This window comes from Pseudophryne corroboree, chromosome 1 (genome assembly GCF_028390025.1).
Source record: "Pseudophryne corroboree isolate aPseCor3 chromosome 1, aPseCor3.hap2, whole genome shotgun sequence".
NCBI lineage: Eukaryota > Metazoa > Chordata > Amphibia > Anura > Myobatrachidae > Pseudophryne > Pseudophryne corroboree.
This window is the reverse complement of record NC_086444.1, coordinates 627256449-627274458: the sequence shown is the minus strand read 5'-3', so window position 1 is coordinate 627274458 and position 18010 is coordinate 627256449. Positions and strand designations below refer to the sequence as shown.

General features: G+C 42.2%; 1 protein-coding gene across 1 annotated transcript in view; it reads right to left on the bottom strand.

Moving 5' to 3' along the window:
- The window catches only part of SMIM7 (small integral membrane protein 7), a 76584-nt gene that overhangs the window by 2091 nt on the left and 56483 nt on the right, over positions 1-18010 (bottom strand). The window contains exon 4 of the mRNA XM_063914505.1: positions 2402-2492. Within this exon, the coding sequence (XP_063770575.1) occupies positions 2402-2492 (91 nt within the window). The remainder of the gene's footprint in view (positions 1-2401; positions 2493-18010) is intronic.

Genomic DNA, 18010 nt, shown 5'->3' with positions numbered 1-18010 from the left:
TTTCTAACAGTTTATGCTATGGACTTTTGAAAACTATGTTTATGTGAGACTGTTCAAAGATCATTCATTGCAGATGCAATATACAGTAATTAATCTTTTACTCAACTTCATGTCGTTATTCTTGTAAAACAATATAAAAAAAATAACTATGTATGACAGCAGTTAAGTATACTATACATGCCTTAAGAGTTTGGCCAGTGTTCAGTGAGAGACTACATAGAATACATACAAAATGTTAACATTTTAGCAGTTCGCAACTAGCCATATTTAGTGGGCAATTATGACTGGCAATAAAAGTGCAGTGTTTCATTCAAACATGCAGACATCACAGGTTACATGTGCTCCCCCCCCCCCCTCCGGCGCCGCTGACAGCTCCCCCCGCTGCTGCTGTCAGCGCATTCGGCAGCTGCTGACAGCTCCCCTTCCCCCCCCCCCCTCCCCCCGGCGCCGCTTACAGCTCCCCCCGCTGCTGCTGTCAGCGCACCCGGCAGCCGCTGACAGCAGCAGCAGGACAAGACACCGGTAGCGGCCACATCAGACAGTCGGATTTGGCCGCTCTTTGTCTGATTTGGCCGCTCTTTTGAATAGGGGTTGTTGGGTCCATTCCGGCAACTGAATGTCGGAATGGACCCGACTCTTATTGAATATACCCCTTAAAGAGTGAAAATTCATGTACATAATGTTGGTACTCAACATCTTGTAATAGTAAATTTGTTTAACTGGACTATAAATGAAATAGTAACAAATCACAATGTTTCCCAGGAATATATGGATATATTATTTATTTGAAGGGTACCCAGGCACACATTCACACAATGACCAGGTAGTTTGGTATACAAAGCATTTGGATTTGATGGGCATTATAGAAAGGTTTTCATATATTTTCCGGTCAGACTTGCATTTGAAATAAGCACTAGCAGCACCAACTAGTGTCTTCTATTAAAACTGCTGTGAGGACGTTATGATGAATGTATTGAGTGAAGCAAGACTTGACCAGCTACAGTGTTGATAGAATTATTAAACTTTTTTTTAGTTACTGTACTTACATAGCAAAAACAAAAAAATAATCATACCATATTAGAAACATAGAATTTGACGGCAGATAAGAACAACTTGGCCCTAATCTAAATGCAACATTTGTTTCAGCTCCTTTTAAACAGCTTACTATGATCAGGATGCATTATTTACCAGTGATTCTTCTTTGTTGTCATGTTCACTTTTTGTTTATAAATAAAGACTTAAAAAGATTATTTGTTTACATTCTTGTTGAGCTCAGTTTTACGTTGCTTAAAACCAAGACAGAATGAAATACATTGTGATGTGAAGACAAATTATAATATATCCATTGTTCAAAACAAGGGAAGATTCACAAGTGGTGGCTCAAAGAAAGACCCCATATCGGTGAACTCCTAATTAGATCACATAATCATAAAAAATATATTATAGCATAATACATTAAAAGCTGTGTTTTAATTTAGGATTACACAATATCATTGAGTGCGCCCTAAAAGGAGTCTTGTGAATCTCTCCTTGTTTTGATTATTAATTATTCAACTCCACAGGTACACCAACCAACACTTTGTACATTATTCAGTTGCTATTTCCAGTCATTAACATTACTCTTGATATGGTTGGTTCTCAATATTCTAAATTTGATCATTTGTCTTGTGCGGAAACACCCTCCCATGTATCTAAATATATTAAGGGGGATATCCATTTAGCCCCGGGAAAAAGTGATTTTTTTTTTTGATTTTTTTTACAGGCGATCAATCTGGATAGCCTGTAAAATAAATAAATCGGTGAAACATCGGGAACATGTTTTTCGCACCCAATGTTTTACCTGGGCTAATAGGATATCCCCCTTATATCCCTTTCACACAGCAGCTTGTACCCGGTAATTTGCCGTTTTTACTGGCTTCCTAAACGGTTCGAGCTGCGATGTGAAAGGGTCACCTTCAATTTACCGTTTACAAAATACCGGTATTTTGAAACGGTAAAAAAGCAGGGTCCTACCCGTTTCAGACCCGTTTAATTGTGCAGTGTGAAAGGGTCTGAAACGGTATTTGCAAGCCCCAGAAGGTGATAGGCTGTCTCCATGTGTGATCTCACCAGGCAGAAGCAGGAAATAAACATTTCAAATGACAACCACTGTTTTGTATGGGTGAAACGGGTTCAGTGTGAAAGGTACCAAAACGGTAATGAAATGGTAATATACTGGTTACAACATGCGATGTGAAGGGGGTTTAACTGCTCAGACCCGTTTTAAGAACCGTTTAAAGAACCATTTCAAAAGCAGGTTTTGCGATGTGAAAGCAGCATTAGTGTTACCAGTTTGATCATCGCAACAGTTATTCTTTCGTAGTGAAGAACCTCCTCAAACGCAGCATCTACTCATACTTACACAATCATACAAAACATCATAAAAATGTTCCACAGAGCGATAAAAATCCTGAAGTACCGAAGGCTGAGCAGAAACTCCCGAATATTGTCACCTAAAATGGAAGAAACAAATTATATGTATAAGTGACTGGGGATTAAAAGGAGTGTTACTCAAGAAAATCTGGATGTATGCCCACATTGCACTTTGGTTCCTGTAAATCAGTCATTGCACACATTGGAAAGAGTAGAAAAAGTCCTGACTACCACCACTTCAGGAGCATACTCTTCATTAGGTTACATCCCCTTCCTAAGACATAGCTTCCAGCTTCATTAAGTCTTAAATTATTCATGAGATTTCTAGGACTCCTTTGGGTGTTTAAATATTTTTATTTAATTTGAGCACTTTTAATGCACTTGCCCATATCAAATGTGACTGAAATTATAGAACAAAAATAATATCTGCATATAGGTTTGTGTATTGACAAACACACCTAAGTCCCACAACTCGCACATGAAGAATAACTACACCCAAAACTAAAAAAAAATGCTGTCTTAGGTGAAATAAAATAAGATCAATGTACGTATAGCAACTCTGCTCCTCTAATCTTCTGTTACAGCAGCTCCCCCTGCTGGCTATAAGAGTCTAGGCATGTGACACTCTCCTGCTTGGGATGGGTCACGGGTGTTTTTCACATTTCTAGCAGCACAGTCAAACCTTCTTAACTCGTACTAAAAGAATAACCAGCGCGGGCATTTATGGCCATCAAGGTACCCACCAGAATGGAGGATTAAATGGAACAGAGTGAAGTATATTTTTGTTATTTTACCTTGCTCTGCTCCACACGAATGTAAGTTTTTATATATGATGGAGTTATCATTTAACCCCTATCTCATCATCACATGTCTAAATGCATACTTTCCTACTTTTCATGCCTCCTTTCTGAGAGATGAGAAGAAATATGAAGGAGGTCAGATAATTTGCATAATCAAGTGGGTGGACGGAGGACTGCCAGCACTCTTGGGAGTGTGGGAAGTCTTACCCAAATCTGGAAACTTACTGGACATTAGGGGGTCAATGTATTAATAATTGCGGTATGCCAGCAAGTTATAAATCTTATACAATGCTTTGTGCAGTTGCGTTAGCCAATAGGACCAAGCACTGAAGAGCTGTTCTTTGCGGAACTTGGTAAACAGGAGACAGACACAGTATGGAGCACAACAGGGACTGCAGTCCTGCATTAGGCTATAATAACATTTCCCAATACTTCAAATCACGTGCAAACATCAGTTTTTGCATGGCTTAAGTAAAACGGGGTTTGATAAATAGATCCCTAAAGGAGAGTAGTTAACTATGGCTAGAATACATACAATTTACTGGCGGGTGTCGAGATTCCGGCATCAATATCCTGACTGCCGGGATCCCAAAAGCTGGCAAACTGAATGGATCCCCTATGGCTAAATGAAAGGAAGAAAGAAGAAAAAGAAAAAACCCACAAAGTTCACATAACGTCTAATGCCATAAAAAGTAAGGGTCATTCAACTGTACAGCACAATATGTATGCCTTGCAAAGTTTGATATACAACATTCTCCACTTGACATGTCTTCGTGTATAATCAGTGAGTTACTACATGTACGAATTTATGGCCCCAAGTACACAAAAGTTTAATTTCACCAACTCTGGAGTCCCGTGGATTCCACATGCAGCTGGCTCCTCAAACAAAAAAAATAAAAACAGATTGGGCTCTGTAGGACATTGGGCTGGACACATATCCCAAGTGTTGTCTATTCTCTCTCACTAAGATATAGTAGTTAATCTAGGTGCACCTGTAGTACTAAATGCTTCCATCTCAATAGGTGGGATCACTTCATCCTGGTTCAAAATATTACAGCAGACTACTTATATTAATTGAAGGGGCTATATAATAGTAACAACCACCTGTGGCCAAGAGAAGCTTCTTGAACAATTCTGACATCCAAGCAAGGATATGGTATGTGAGTGAGGCTGCGTAATGTAGGGCAACACACAGTCATTATAACTCATGGTCTGTATTAACCTTTTTGCGGCAGCATAGACCAGTATGACTGGTTACAGGATTCCTGCAAATATAATGTGCACCTTTCCCAGGCATCCTTTAGGGAACAAGGAGAACATGAGACTTCTAAATGATATCCTTCCACATGTGAATAATTTGCAGTACTTATCTAAGACAAGTTATACTAGTTTAGGATATGTAGCAAATACGGTCTGTAATAAGTGAATAGTAGAGACAAAAAAATAAAAATAAATAAAAGGAAAACATGACGATCTAATACAAACAGGAAAAAAAAAAAAACACATCAGCATGCTCACATCTTTACTCTCAGCCCTCCAAACCTTGTTTGGTATGCTCAAGGTTCTCCTAAACCTCTGTAGAAATTTTTGATAATTATTCTACCCGCCAACATGTAGCTAGAACAGACCTGCCTATATAGTGTAATACCTGGACAGCACTGACTTAGTGCAAGCACCACATGAGTAATTTAATCAAATCAAAATCATATAAAACGTTATTTTGTTAATTATGCCAACCCATAATTAGGTAAGTCATTCTCGTTTCTTCAATGTAGAGGGCACTGATGATTAAGTGTAGCTGCAGCTGGTACGTTAGTGAGACAGAGGTAACAGAACAAAAAGAGGTTGGGTGATTAGATTGATAGCATTCATTTTCACCCAGGTCATAGCAAGAGGTAGCTTCCAGTAAGTACCTTTTTCAAGCTAGTAGATCACAGTCAGGCTTCCTCCCTTAGAAAGCATCTGGCTGATCAATAGATCTTCAAGGCTACATTACACTAAATAGCATATAAAATGTTTCATAGACTTAGGACGTTTTAATGATGCATCACTCAGCAATGGCACACTACAAGAAAGGTAAAATAGTCATTCTTCATGTGTGCTTATGGAGGTAAGGGTGCACAGTTTGGTATCCGAATGATAGATCTACACTGCCTAGTTAGATAGTCAATAGGTTTATATATACTAGGTCGACATGTACAAAAGAAAGATCGACAGATGAAAGCTTTTTTAAAATGTTTTTAACATGTATTCTTAACATTTGCTGGATTTACTATGCACATGGACTATGATTGGGAATAGTAAGCTGTGGCAAGCGCAGCAGTAGCGGAGTGAACCACCTTGCCCGAAGTGTGTCTACGTTTATACTGATGGTGGTCACAGAACATGAAATATACAAGATGTGGCCAAAAACATGTGTCGACTAATTTTGTGTTTATCACTGTCGGCTCAACCTTTTGACCCTGTCGACAATATAGGGTCGACCTACTGACTATATAGACAGTATAGATCTTCTATACCACACCCACAGTGCTTCTGCTTTTAGTAAGCTTGCAGATACTGACTGCAAAGTAATAATCACATAAAAGTTCTATTTTGTATTACCATATACCAAATGTTTACAGTAAGAGAAAATGGGAGCACAAAGGCTTATCTTTGGGTAGTAGCACCATACTACAATCATGAAATGAAGTGCACACGCTCATGAGCAGACCAAGTATATTTTCCCAATAGGTTTATGTTAAGCATGCTTATACAGGTTGAGTATCCCTTATCCAAAATGCTTGGGACCAGAAGTATTTTGGATATGGGATTTTTCCGTATTTTGGAATAATTGCATACCATAATGAGATATCATGGTGGTGGGACCCCAGTCTAAGCACAGAATGCATTTATGTCACATATACACCTTATACACATAGCCTGAAGGTCATTTTAGCCAATATTTTTAATAACTTTGTGCATTAAACAAAGTGTGTGAACTTTCACACTATTCATTTATGTTTCATATACACCTTATATACACAGCCTGAAGGTCATTTATATCAATATTTTTTATAACTTTGTGTATTAAACAAAGTTTGTGTACATTGAGCCATCAGAAAACAATGGTTTCACTATCTCAGTCTCACTCAAAAAATTCTGTATTTCGGAATATTTGGATATGGGATACTCAACCTGTATCTCATCTGCACAATATCCACTTACTGATGCAAAGGAAACATGCTTTTGTACAGATCTATAGTGTTATACAGTATGTTATAGTCCAATCACCAACATCAAAAATTCAAAGAGTAATTGCGTAGGAGGGATGATGGCAATTACATAATGTATCTGTAATTATAGTATGCATTGCCAATGTAAAGGGATTCTTGCCTGGTGCCCATTAGAACCAGCTTCAGATATCAGTAGTAAAGAGGTAGGTAGAGGTTATAAAAAACTATGAGGTAGTTTATAGGGAATGTTATAATAAAAGTTAAGTGGGAGGAAAAAAGTAGTAAGCGTCACATATTGTTGAATTTGCCCTATAAATTGTTAGGCTAAAAGAGTGTGCGCGCAGAAGTCCCTGGTGCTCAGTTGGTTAGATTTATTTTCTAGCAGGGTGTATCTAATGATGGCTGCATGTGAAGAATCTGATTTCTTCATAGAAAGGGGTGCACGCATTTCACAACAAACTATCATCTCACCAACTTCAACATATCTGAAATTCACAGCATGACCAACTATTCCCATCAGGTCTTTGAAAATGGGTGACTTCAGCAGGATTACAATAGTGACAGATGTACGCAAAGGGCTACATGTTATCCTTTCCTCTTAAGGCACCTTCAGGTACTGAAAATGACACAAAGGTTGCCATGTAGCTTTAATAATGATGGATTGTTGTCATGGTCCATGATCTTACTGTTGGCGCTGTGTTCCTGGGTCTCCCTGTCCGGGTCATAGCAGTGCTGCGGCGGCGGGCAGCTGGTTGCTGCTCTGTGTGAGGGGCTGCTGTAAAACTGATGGAGGCTGTGTGTGGGCATTGGAGCTCAGTAAGCAGGAACTCAGCAGGGAAAGGAGCCTTCTCTTGTATGTCTGCAGTAATGGGAGCCGCCATGTTGGAGACCAGTACACGCAGTGTAGCCAATAGCAGTTCTTCCTGTGGGTTTTCAGCCTATCCCAGTATGTTTCCCCTTTTAAAAGGGGTTGGATTTGAGTCAAACACTGCTAGTGCTTTATGTTGCTCTTCTTAGAAGGTGCTTCTGCTCTGTGGTCCTGTGGGCGTCCTGGTTGCTTGGTGGTTTGAGTCCCTGGAAGTCTCCTGCCTTGCTCAACTGCATGATACTCCGCTTCTCTCTGCACTCTGATCCAGAGTCTGGCACCTGCGCTGCCTCCTGCGGATGCCAGCTTGCCAGGTGGAATCTATGGATAATCTGGAGCAGTCGTTGATTCCTTGGGATCTCTGCTCAGTTGCCAAAAGTCCAGTTCTTCCGTCACATTTTCCAAGAATCCAGTTTCCAAAGTCTGAGTTCTTCAGTCACATTTTCCAAGTATACAGTTTTCTTAATTCTTGTATTTGATCCGTAGCAATCCAATCTCCAGTCTTCACAGTTATTGTCCAAGTCCCAGTAGTCAAGTACCCAGTCTTCACAGTTATTGTCTCCAAGTTATAATCATCAAGTACCTGTCTTTACAGTTACAGTCTCCAAGTCACAGTCATTCAGTAGACAGTCTTTACAGTTGCCATCTCCAAGTCACAGTCTTCCAGTATCCAGTTTTTCCAATTGTCTCCGAGTCTTAGTCATTCAGCACCCAGTCTTCACAGATATTATCCTCAAGCCACGGTTTACAAACTTCAATCTTCACAGCTATTATCCCAAAGCCGCAGTAATCAAGTCTCAGTCTTCACAGTTATTTCCTTGCTACAGTAACCCCACTCCCCAACTTCACAGCAACAGTTTCCTAGCCCAGTTATTTCTTGTCCACTTGTCATAGTGTGTTTATTCTTCTACCCTGGTAGACCATGAGAAGGAACTATATCCAGCCTTCACTACTTCTTCCGTCAGTGACCTCTGACACCTCCGCTCAGGCCTATTCGTCAGATACAACATTCCACCCTGACCTGACTATTGCGTAGGTATAAATGAATATAGTAAACAATGGGCAGATGTATTAAGCTTGGAGAAGTAATAAAGAAGTCATAAGTGGAAGGTGATAACATACCAGCCAATCAGCTCCTGTCATTTTTCAAACCCGTTAGGATTGGCTGGTGTGTTATCTCCTTCCACTTATCACTTCTTTATTACTTCTCCAGGCTTAATACATCTGCCCCAATGTTTGCTCCCTGTCTTAATTTCAGTGTAAATAACGTAATATCCTTCTCTATGGGAAGCTGTAGCAGGAATAAGAAGTGTCAGCATATCAGGAATAAGGCTGCTAAAATAGACATGCCTTGTGCTTTTGCAGTGGCACAAGAAAAATATTCTTCTACCGCTCTGGCACCCATACACTGTAGATACAGATATTGTTCAAATGATAGTTTTCTGGATCACACAATGAGCCACCATCCATAGCTACAGCAAGATCTCTTTGAAAAATACATTCCCAATGAGTCTGTTTAACATCTCGCAGGTACCGGAGAGAGCAGTACCAAGGCTAAAAATTCTAAATCATTAGATCCATGACTACAAGAACATCCTGGGAGGTGCTTATCCCCAGAGAAGAAAATTACCACCACAATGAAACTGAAAAGACAAGATCTAAAGTTTATAAAAGAAAAAGTGAAAGACTGAACAGTCCCATATGTTGTTCATGTCTTCAAAAAGACATTGCAGCAGGAAAAATGTATCCTCCCCCTCACCATACTACTCCAAATGGATGAGTGATTTAACAAATGGAAACAGACAGAATGTATTGTCATGGGATGTAGTTGGCAACCCAACGGTCTAGATGCCGGTGGTCAGAAGACAAGCACTGGAATCCCGTCACTGCTCTGAATCCCAACAGTCAGTATCCCAAACGCAAGTATGAGGGGGAGGGATACGGTTAGGGTATGGGGTGTTAGGCACTAGGGGGAAGGTTAAGGTTAGGCTGCGGGAAGGGAGGATTAGGCTGCAGGTAAGAAAAAGGGTTTAGCAGGCTTACTAAAATGTTGGGATTCTGACTATCAGGATACAGCTGTCGGTATTCTGACCATTGGCCTCCTGACTATCGGGATCCCATACTCAACCCACTGTCATGATTGCTCCTGGAATGGAGCGTGCTCTCCTCCCTCCATTTCTCTTCTTATGGGGTTGATTCAGTTAGGAGTGATGTGGATCCCATGATCCACTTTTGCTGCAAAATCACACAGTGATTTTTAATTGCAATTCAATTTCAAAATTGCAATGTGTTTTCACCTCCGCGCACCTCTCTAAGCAGGTGAAAAAGTAGGAAAAATAAATCTTTATTTCAAAGGTAAAAATGATGGGACACAGTGCAGAACCTCTGGTACACCCCTCCCAATAAATAATAATGCACATTGGACTTGTTTGTTTAATTTGGCCAACAAAGACATGTCATTTTTTGGGCTGATTTAATCTAAAAAAAACCCTCAAAAATGGGTTAAAAGATGTTTCTCCTACGCTACTTTATGGCAGCCATTACTTCTGGGATTGTATCCCATTCCTAGCTTTAGACAGGGAGTTTTTTCAATGATTAGGGACCGCCCACTCTGGGTACATAGTACCGCTCCTCCCCGGTCTCCTAGCTTGACAGTGTAGGAGTTTGTTATTTTGTTCTGGGCTTACCTCTATATTCCCTACAAATACGCCTCTTTGCAGCCGTGCTGGAAGAGGGTGGCTCCCTGGGGAGTTTTGGCAAAGTGTGCTTGGGGCGGTCAAGTAAGTCCCCGTTTTTTCAGCTTTAAGGTGTCCGCCTGCTAAGTGAGGCTGCTGGACTCTCTCCCTTGCTTACCGCTGCCTGTAGCCACCGCTCCGTTATCTCATGCCGGGACCGGAAGTAGCGGTTGGAAGGTCCATGGAGAGAGGGGGATGTGCGGCTGGCGGAAGCACTGGGGGGAGGTCAGAATGCAGGGGCTGGCGGGTGGAAGTGCTGAGTAGCGGCCGTCCCAGTTTGCTCTGTGGGACGGTCTGCTCAGGCGCCCGTTTTTATTAATTATTTAATTATTAGGGGGATTTAAAAACGAACGGCGCTGCACACTAGGAGTGGGATGAATCTCCTATGGTGGCTGGGCAGGTTTTTCTGTGCTTACCAGCGTTATGGAAAGAGAGCCTTCTCCCCAAAAGCCTGTCAATGCCCAAAAGAGGCAAGTCCTCATAGAGGGCATGTTTTTATTTTTTTAAGAAGCTTGGTTAGGGTAGGTTTTAAAAGTATTATTATTATTATTATTATTATTATTATTATATTGCGTCTCCACCTAAGAAGAGGGTATGTAAGAAGAGGCATAAAGAGATGCAGTGTGCAGCCTGTTATAAGATATTTTCTTCTGCTGAAAATGTGAAGTTCTGTGAGGACTGTACACAAAGTGATTCTCAGGATTTGATGGATTGGATGAAAAAGTCTTTCGTTACCATAGAACAGCTGTCTGAGTTGCAGGGAAATAAAAGAACTGGATCCCTGGCTAGTATTGACTCTTTGGACGAATCAGTCTCACATGATTGCAGTTATGATGATTATCAGGCTCTCTCTAGTGCGGAGTCAGAGGAGATACAAGAGGATGATAGAAAGTTTAATCTGGAACTTGTAGACAGTCTTTTGAAAAATATATTTAAGACCATGAACTATATAAAGAGGATGAAGAGAAATGTGATGATAAAGATATACTGTTTGGTGATAAATACAAAAAGAACAGGTGTTTTCCAGTCCACAAAGCATTAAAAGATGATGTGAGTAAGGAGTGGCAAAATATTGACAAGAGGTTTGGCAATATTAAAAGGATTGATCGTATATTCCCGATAGAGGATGAGCAATTTATTAAGTGGTGTACAGTTCCCAAAATGGATGCTGCAGTGGCAGGGATGGTATCAAAAACTACCATTCTTTTAGAAGACGGAGCAGTCTTGAAGAATGGTATGGATAAGCGTATGGTGAATGCATTAAAGAAGTTACATATATCTTCAGCAGTGTCTTTAAAATCTGATGTGGCTGTAGCGACAGTTTCAAGAGCATTAAGAGTCTGGGGATCAGTGTTGTTGACGGATTTGGAGGAAAAAATTTAAAGACAATGGGGTATATGCAATTAGCGGCGAATCGCGGCAATTTTTCGCCCGTTTTTTAATTCGACACAATTCGACCGTCAAATTCCGGCAAGTGGGTGCCGAAATTTACCATATTCAATAAAAGACGGATTCGACAGTCCCGCTGTCGAAAAACGGCCGATTTGACGGATTTTGATCCGATTTTTAAAAAACGTGGGAAAACGGTAAAAAACCCCAAAAAAAATTGCGTGGGGTCCCCCTCCAAAGCATAACCAGCCTCGGGCTCTTCGAGCCGGTCCTGGTTCTAAAAATCCGGGGGGGGAAATGACAGGGGATCCCCCGTATTTTTAAAACCAGCACCGGGCTCTGCGCCTGGTGCAAAAAATACGGGGGACAAAAAGAGTAGGGGTCCCCCGTATTTTTTACACCAGCATCGGGCTCCACTAGCTGGACAGATAATGCCACAGCCGGGGGTCACTTTTATATAGCGCCCTGCGGCCGTGGCATTAAATACCCAACTAGTCACCCCTGGCCGGGGTACCCTGGGGGAGTGGGGACCCCTTCAATCAAGGGGTCCCCCCCCCAGCCACCCAAGGGCCAGGGGTGAAGCCCGAGGCTGTCCCCCCCATCCAAGGGCTGCGGATGGGGGGCTGATAGCCTAGAGAAATTTGAAAGAATATTGTTTTTTCCAGTAGTACTACAAGTCCCAGCAAGCCTCCCCCGCAAGCTGGTACTTGGAGAACCACAAGTACCAGCATGCGGGAGAAAAACGGGCCCGCTGGTACCTGTAGTTCTACTGGAAAAAAAATACCCAAATAAAAACAGGAGACACACACCATGAAAGTAAAAACTTTATTTCATACATGCCGACACATACATACTTACCTATGTTGACCCGCCGACTGCCACGCCCCCCTCGTCACTGAAGAATCCGGGGTACCTGTGAAAAAAATTATACTCCCCTCAATCCAGTGTCCGGATCTTTTAAAATAATCCTCGTACTTGGCAAAAAAAAAAAAACGAACACCCGAACCAAACGGACTGAAAGGGGTCCCATGTTTACACATGGGACCCCTTTCCCCGAATGCAGAGACCCCCCGTGACTGCTGTCACAGAAAGGTCTCTTCAGCCAATCAGCGAGCGCAACGTCCTGGCACTCTGCTGATTGGCTGTATGCACGTCTGCTGTCAGACAGCGCATCGCAAAGCCTCTCCATTATATTCAATGGTGGGAACTTTGCGTCAGCGGTGAGGTCACCCGCGGTCAGCGGCTGACCGCGGGTAACCCCACCGCTACCCGCAAAGTTCCCACCATTGAAACTAATGGAGGGAGCTGTGCGATGCGCTGTCTGACAGCAGACGCGCATACAGCCAATCAGGTGAGTGCCACGAAGTAGCGCTTCCTGATTGGCTGAAGGGACCTTCTGTGACAGCAGTCACGTGGGGTCCCGGCATTCGTGGAAAGGGGTCCCATGTGTAAACATGGGACCCCTTTCAGTCCGTTTGGTCCGGGTGTTCGGTTTTTTTTTTTGCCAAGTACGTGGATTATAACCTGGACACTGGATCAGGCGAGTATAATTTTATTCACAGGTACACGTGGATTCTACTTGGACAAGTGGACAGAGGTCGGCGTGTGAACATAGGTAAGTATGTGTGTGTCGACGTGTGTAATAAAGTTTTACTATCACGGTGTGCGTGTCCTGTTTTTATTTGGGTATTTTTTTTCCAGTAGAACTACAGGTACCAGCGGGCCTGTTTTTCTCCCGCATGCTGGTACTTGTGGTTCTCCAAGTACCAGCTTGCGGGGGAGGCTTGCTGGGACTTGTAGTACTACTGGAAAAAAAACAATATTCTTACACTTTTCTCAAGGCTATCAGCCCCCCATCCGCAGCCCTTGGATGGGGGGGGGACAGCCTCGGGCTTCACCCCTGGCCCTTGGGTGGCTGGGGGGGGACCCCTTGATTGAAGGGGTCCCCACTCCCCCAGGGTACCCCGGCCAGGGGTGACTAGTTGGGTATTTAATGCCACGGCCGCAGGGCGCTGTATAAAAGTGACCCCCGGCTGTGGCATTATCTCTCCAGCTAGTGGAGCCCGATGCTGGTGTAAAAAATACGGGGGACCCCTACTCTTTTTGTCCCCCGTATTTTTGCACCAGGCGCAGAGCCCGGTGCTGGTTTTAAAAATACGGGGGATCCCCTGTCATTTCCCCCCCCGGATTTTTAGAACCAGGACCGGCTCGAAGAGCCCGAGGCTGGTTATGCTTTGGAGGGGGGACCCCACGCCATTTTTTTGGGGGATTTTACCATTCCATTTGAAAAAAATAATAATATTTTTAAAAATATATAAATAATACTTGTGCCTCCAAAATAGACAAACCAATTACCTAATCCCTTCTAATATAAATAGATATGCTATTACCAATAAAAAAAACACCAAAAAAAACATGTTTTAATTTTTTTTTATTAGATTCCCCCACCAAAGTGTGGCGGATTGAAAATGACGAATTTACTGTCTAAAAGCACTGTTGTCGAATTTCCAAACTTCAATTGAATATACTTTTGGCGAATTGCCGCATTTGTACCATTGCAGAAATGTCGAATTTGACAAATGTCGAATTTCAAAAAGTCGAATTTTGAAAGTCCGTTTTTTTGACGTAAAGTACTGAATTGCATTGTCGATTATTTTTTTGGGGCGAAAAAGTCCGGTTTTTCGACAATTTCGGGAATTCGACCGCAATTGCATATACCCCAATATCTGCAAAGAAGCTTAAGTATCATGCTTAAAAGGCATTGAGTATCTGTGTGAAGCCTCTTTAGATGTTTTAGATTTCGCTGCAAAGTCTATGGCAGCAGGTGTAAAGGCAAGAACGGCATTGTGGCTTCGGTCATGGTCAGCAGATATGCACTCCAAAAATAGACTGGTGTCCTTGCCATATGAGGGTTCTCTGTTATTTGCCAATAAATTGGAAGCCATTATACAAAAAACGTCAGGAGGTAAGTCAGCAAGGTTACCTCAAGACAAAAGGAATAGATTTCCAATTCCTTCTTCCAAGCAGCAGTTTAAGGAGGCAAGAGGATATCGACCAGGCCGTGCTTATACAGGAAGATACTCCTCAGGGACGATTAGGCAGTCCTTTCGTCAGTCCTACAGAAGAGGTGGACAAAGACAATGACTATTACAGGGTTCCGGTATCCTTTCCAGTAGGTGGCAGGCTTCAGAGGTTCGTCAGTCATTGGCAAGTGTCGACTCAAGATACATGGGTACTGGACGTGATATCTCAGGGATACCGAATATAGTTTTCAGAAATCCCAGAATGGGACAAATTTCTGGTTTCAGAAACGCCAACTATATGTCCAGAGTTAAAAGCTCTGGAAAACATTTAAAGAAACTTGTCAAAGCAAGAGCAGTAGAGTCTGTCCCATTCTCAGAGATGAGGAGCGGACTCTATTCCAGAATATTCCTGGTAAAGAAAGCATCTGGAGAGTTCAGAACCATCTTAGATCTCAGACAGCTCAACAAATAGATAAAAACAAGGAAATTTCGTATGGAGACTCTGAAATCCATTCTGTCGGGTATAAGGAAAGAAGATTTTATGGCATCCATAGACCTAAAGGATGCTTATTTCCATGTACCTGTAGACAGGCGGCACAGAAAGTATCTAAGATTCTGTGTCCTCGGCAAGCATTTTCAGTTTACGTGCCTCCCGTTCGGTCTGAAGACGCCTCCAAGGGTATTTACCAAGGTCCTTATGGCACTTGTAACTGTGATAAGAGGACAACAAGTAGCAATTTGGTCATATCTGGATGACTTGCTAGTATGTGGAGAGTCAGAAGGAAAAGTAAGGGAGGCGTTGGAGGTGACGCTACAGATCCTACACGGTCATGGCTGGTTGATAAACTGGGAGAAAAGCCAGTTGGCACCAAGGCAAAGGATCCATTTTCTGGGGGTACAGGTGGATACCCTCGGTTTTATGATAAGTCTCTCGGAAGAAAAGTGCACAAGAATTCAAGACCTAGCTGCTCTGGTAAGGAGGTACAACAGTGTAACACTGCTTCAGGGAATGCGTCTTCTGGGGATGATGGCCTCCAACATAGATGTAGTCCCTTGGGCGAGATGGAGGATGAGAGATCTTCAATTAGATATCCTGAGTTACAGTCGAAAAGGATATTCTCTAAATTATCGTATAAAGCTGTGTCGGAGAGCATAACAGTCCCTAGCCTGGTGGATGGAGACAGAGCTGGCCGACAGAAAAACATCTTTGTCAGATCATCCTTATCTGGTTCTAACGACGGATGCAAGTGCAATAGGATGGGGAGCACATTTGTTGCAGCAAAATTGCCAAGGCAGATGGGACCAAGAAGAAAGAAGGAGGTCTTCAAATCACAGAGAAATGAGAGCGGTATGGAATGCGATAAACTATTTCCAAAAGCAGTTGCGGGGCATGCATCTCAAGATATTTTCAGACAATGTAGCAGTGGGGGCCTATCTCCATCGGCAAGGGGGAACCAGAAGTAGAGTACTAATGGAAGAAGTATCAATGATACTACAATGGGCGGAAGGCCATCTCAAGACTTTATCAGCTCTACATGTTCCAGGAGTAAACAATCTGGTGGCAGATTTTCTCAGCAGGCAGGAGGTGTTAGCAGGAGAGTGGGAATTGAACGACATAGTGTTCCGAGAAATTATACAGAGGTTCAGACGGCCTCAAGTAGACCTGATGGCCATACACATCAATGCAAAAGTTCCTCTTGTTTTCTCCCGATATCATCTCCCAGGAACAGGAGGAGTGGATGTCTTCTCTCTGCCATGGAGGTTCAAGCTGGCATATGTATTCCCTCCATTTCCAATGATTACACGGATTGTAAAGAAAATCAGGGAAGAGAAGGCACAAGTCATAATAATTCTTCTTTACTGGCCGAAAAGAGTTTGGTTTCCTTCAGTGCTGAGGATGGCAGTACGAGAACCTTGGACGTTGCCTCTGAGGAGTAATCTGTTGCATCAAGGTCCATTGTTGCATCCGAATCTGCAGCAGCTTCACTTGACGGCGTGGAAATTGAACGGCAGTTACTGAGGAGAAAGGGCCTATCTGAGCAAGTCATTAATTTGCTGATTCGGGCGAGGAAAAAACTATCCTGTAATATTTATTATAGGATCTGGAAAACTTTGATTTCTTGGTCCAATTCAAGATTTGACCCACAGAAAGCAGAGACGTTTCAAGTTTTACAATTTCTGTTTGATGGCTTTGAGAAGGGACTGGCGGTATCCACTATCAAGGTTCAGATAGCAGCTCTGAGTGTCCTGTTGGAGCGAAGATTGTCCGCGGAAGACCTGGTGAAGAAGTTCTGTCAGGCAATTAAAAGGATAAGACCTCGAGTTAGGTCAGTTCTCGCTCCATAAGACTTGAATTTGGTTTTGAATTCTTTGAGGTTGTCTCCGTTTGAACCGTTACAAGATATTTCTGTGAAATTATTAACTTGGAAAGTAGTGTTTCTGATAGCCATCACATCAGCCAGAAGAGTTGGTGAATTACAGGCTCTGTGGTCAGAGGAACCTTATCTTGATTTCTTTCTGGATAGAGTTGTTCTGAGAACCAATCCAGATTTTCTGCCTAAAGTGGTGTCAGAGTTTCATTTGAATCAAGACATTGTGTTACCTTCTTTCTTTCCACAACCACAGAATGAGGAGGAAGAAAGGATGCATAATTTGGATCTAACAAGAGTAATCTCGATTTACTTGGAAAGAGTTAGAGTTTCGGAAGACAAAGCATCTGTTTGTGTTACATTCAGGAGCGAAGAAGGGCGAGAAACCCACAAAACAAACCATTTCCAGATGGATTAGAGAACGCTTAACGTTTATTTATGAAGAAAGTGGTCGTAGAGTTCCAGAAGAACTAAAAGCACACTCTACCAGGGCTGTGGCAACTTCTTGGGCTAAGAAGGCTCGAGTGTCAGCTAAAAACATATGTGCTGCAGCTACATGGTCATTAAAACATACGTTCTCTAGTCATTATGCGTTGGATGTTGTAGACGCCCACTTTGAGAAGCATGTCCTTGATGAGGCATTAGAATAAATAATTATTACTATTCAGCATTTAAACAAGGTCTCTTGTGTGTTTATATGCCCTCCCTATATTGAGCGTTGGTATATCCCAGAAGTAATGGCTGCCATGAAGTAGCGTAGGAGAAAAAAGCAAATTATATCTACCGATAATTTAGTTTCTTCAAGATACTTCATGGCAGCCTACAATATACCCTTTTCATAGAAACCGGTCGTAGGAGACACTCAAAAGACTAAGGAGGAAAGGAGGAGCGGTACTATGTACCCAGAGTGGGCGGTCCCTAATCATTGAAAAAAACTCCCTGTCTTAAGTTAGGAATGGGATACAATCCCAGAAGTAATGGCTGCCATGAAGTAACTTGAAGAAACAAAATTATCGGTGAGTATTATTTGCTTTTGTTGTGCTGATGGAACATGGCTTTTTTAAATAAAAAAAAAAACCCACTTAAAAAGTGGGGGGTTTTGCTTATTTTTTCCAACAGTTTACACTTACATTTTTCGAAAAAACACTTGCTGTGAATATACATTTTTCATTTCCCTGGTGCAAGCACTGCAGAAATAAGCC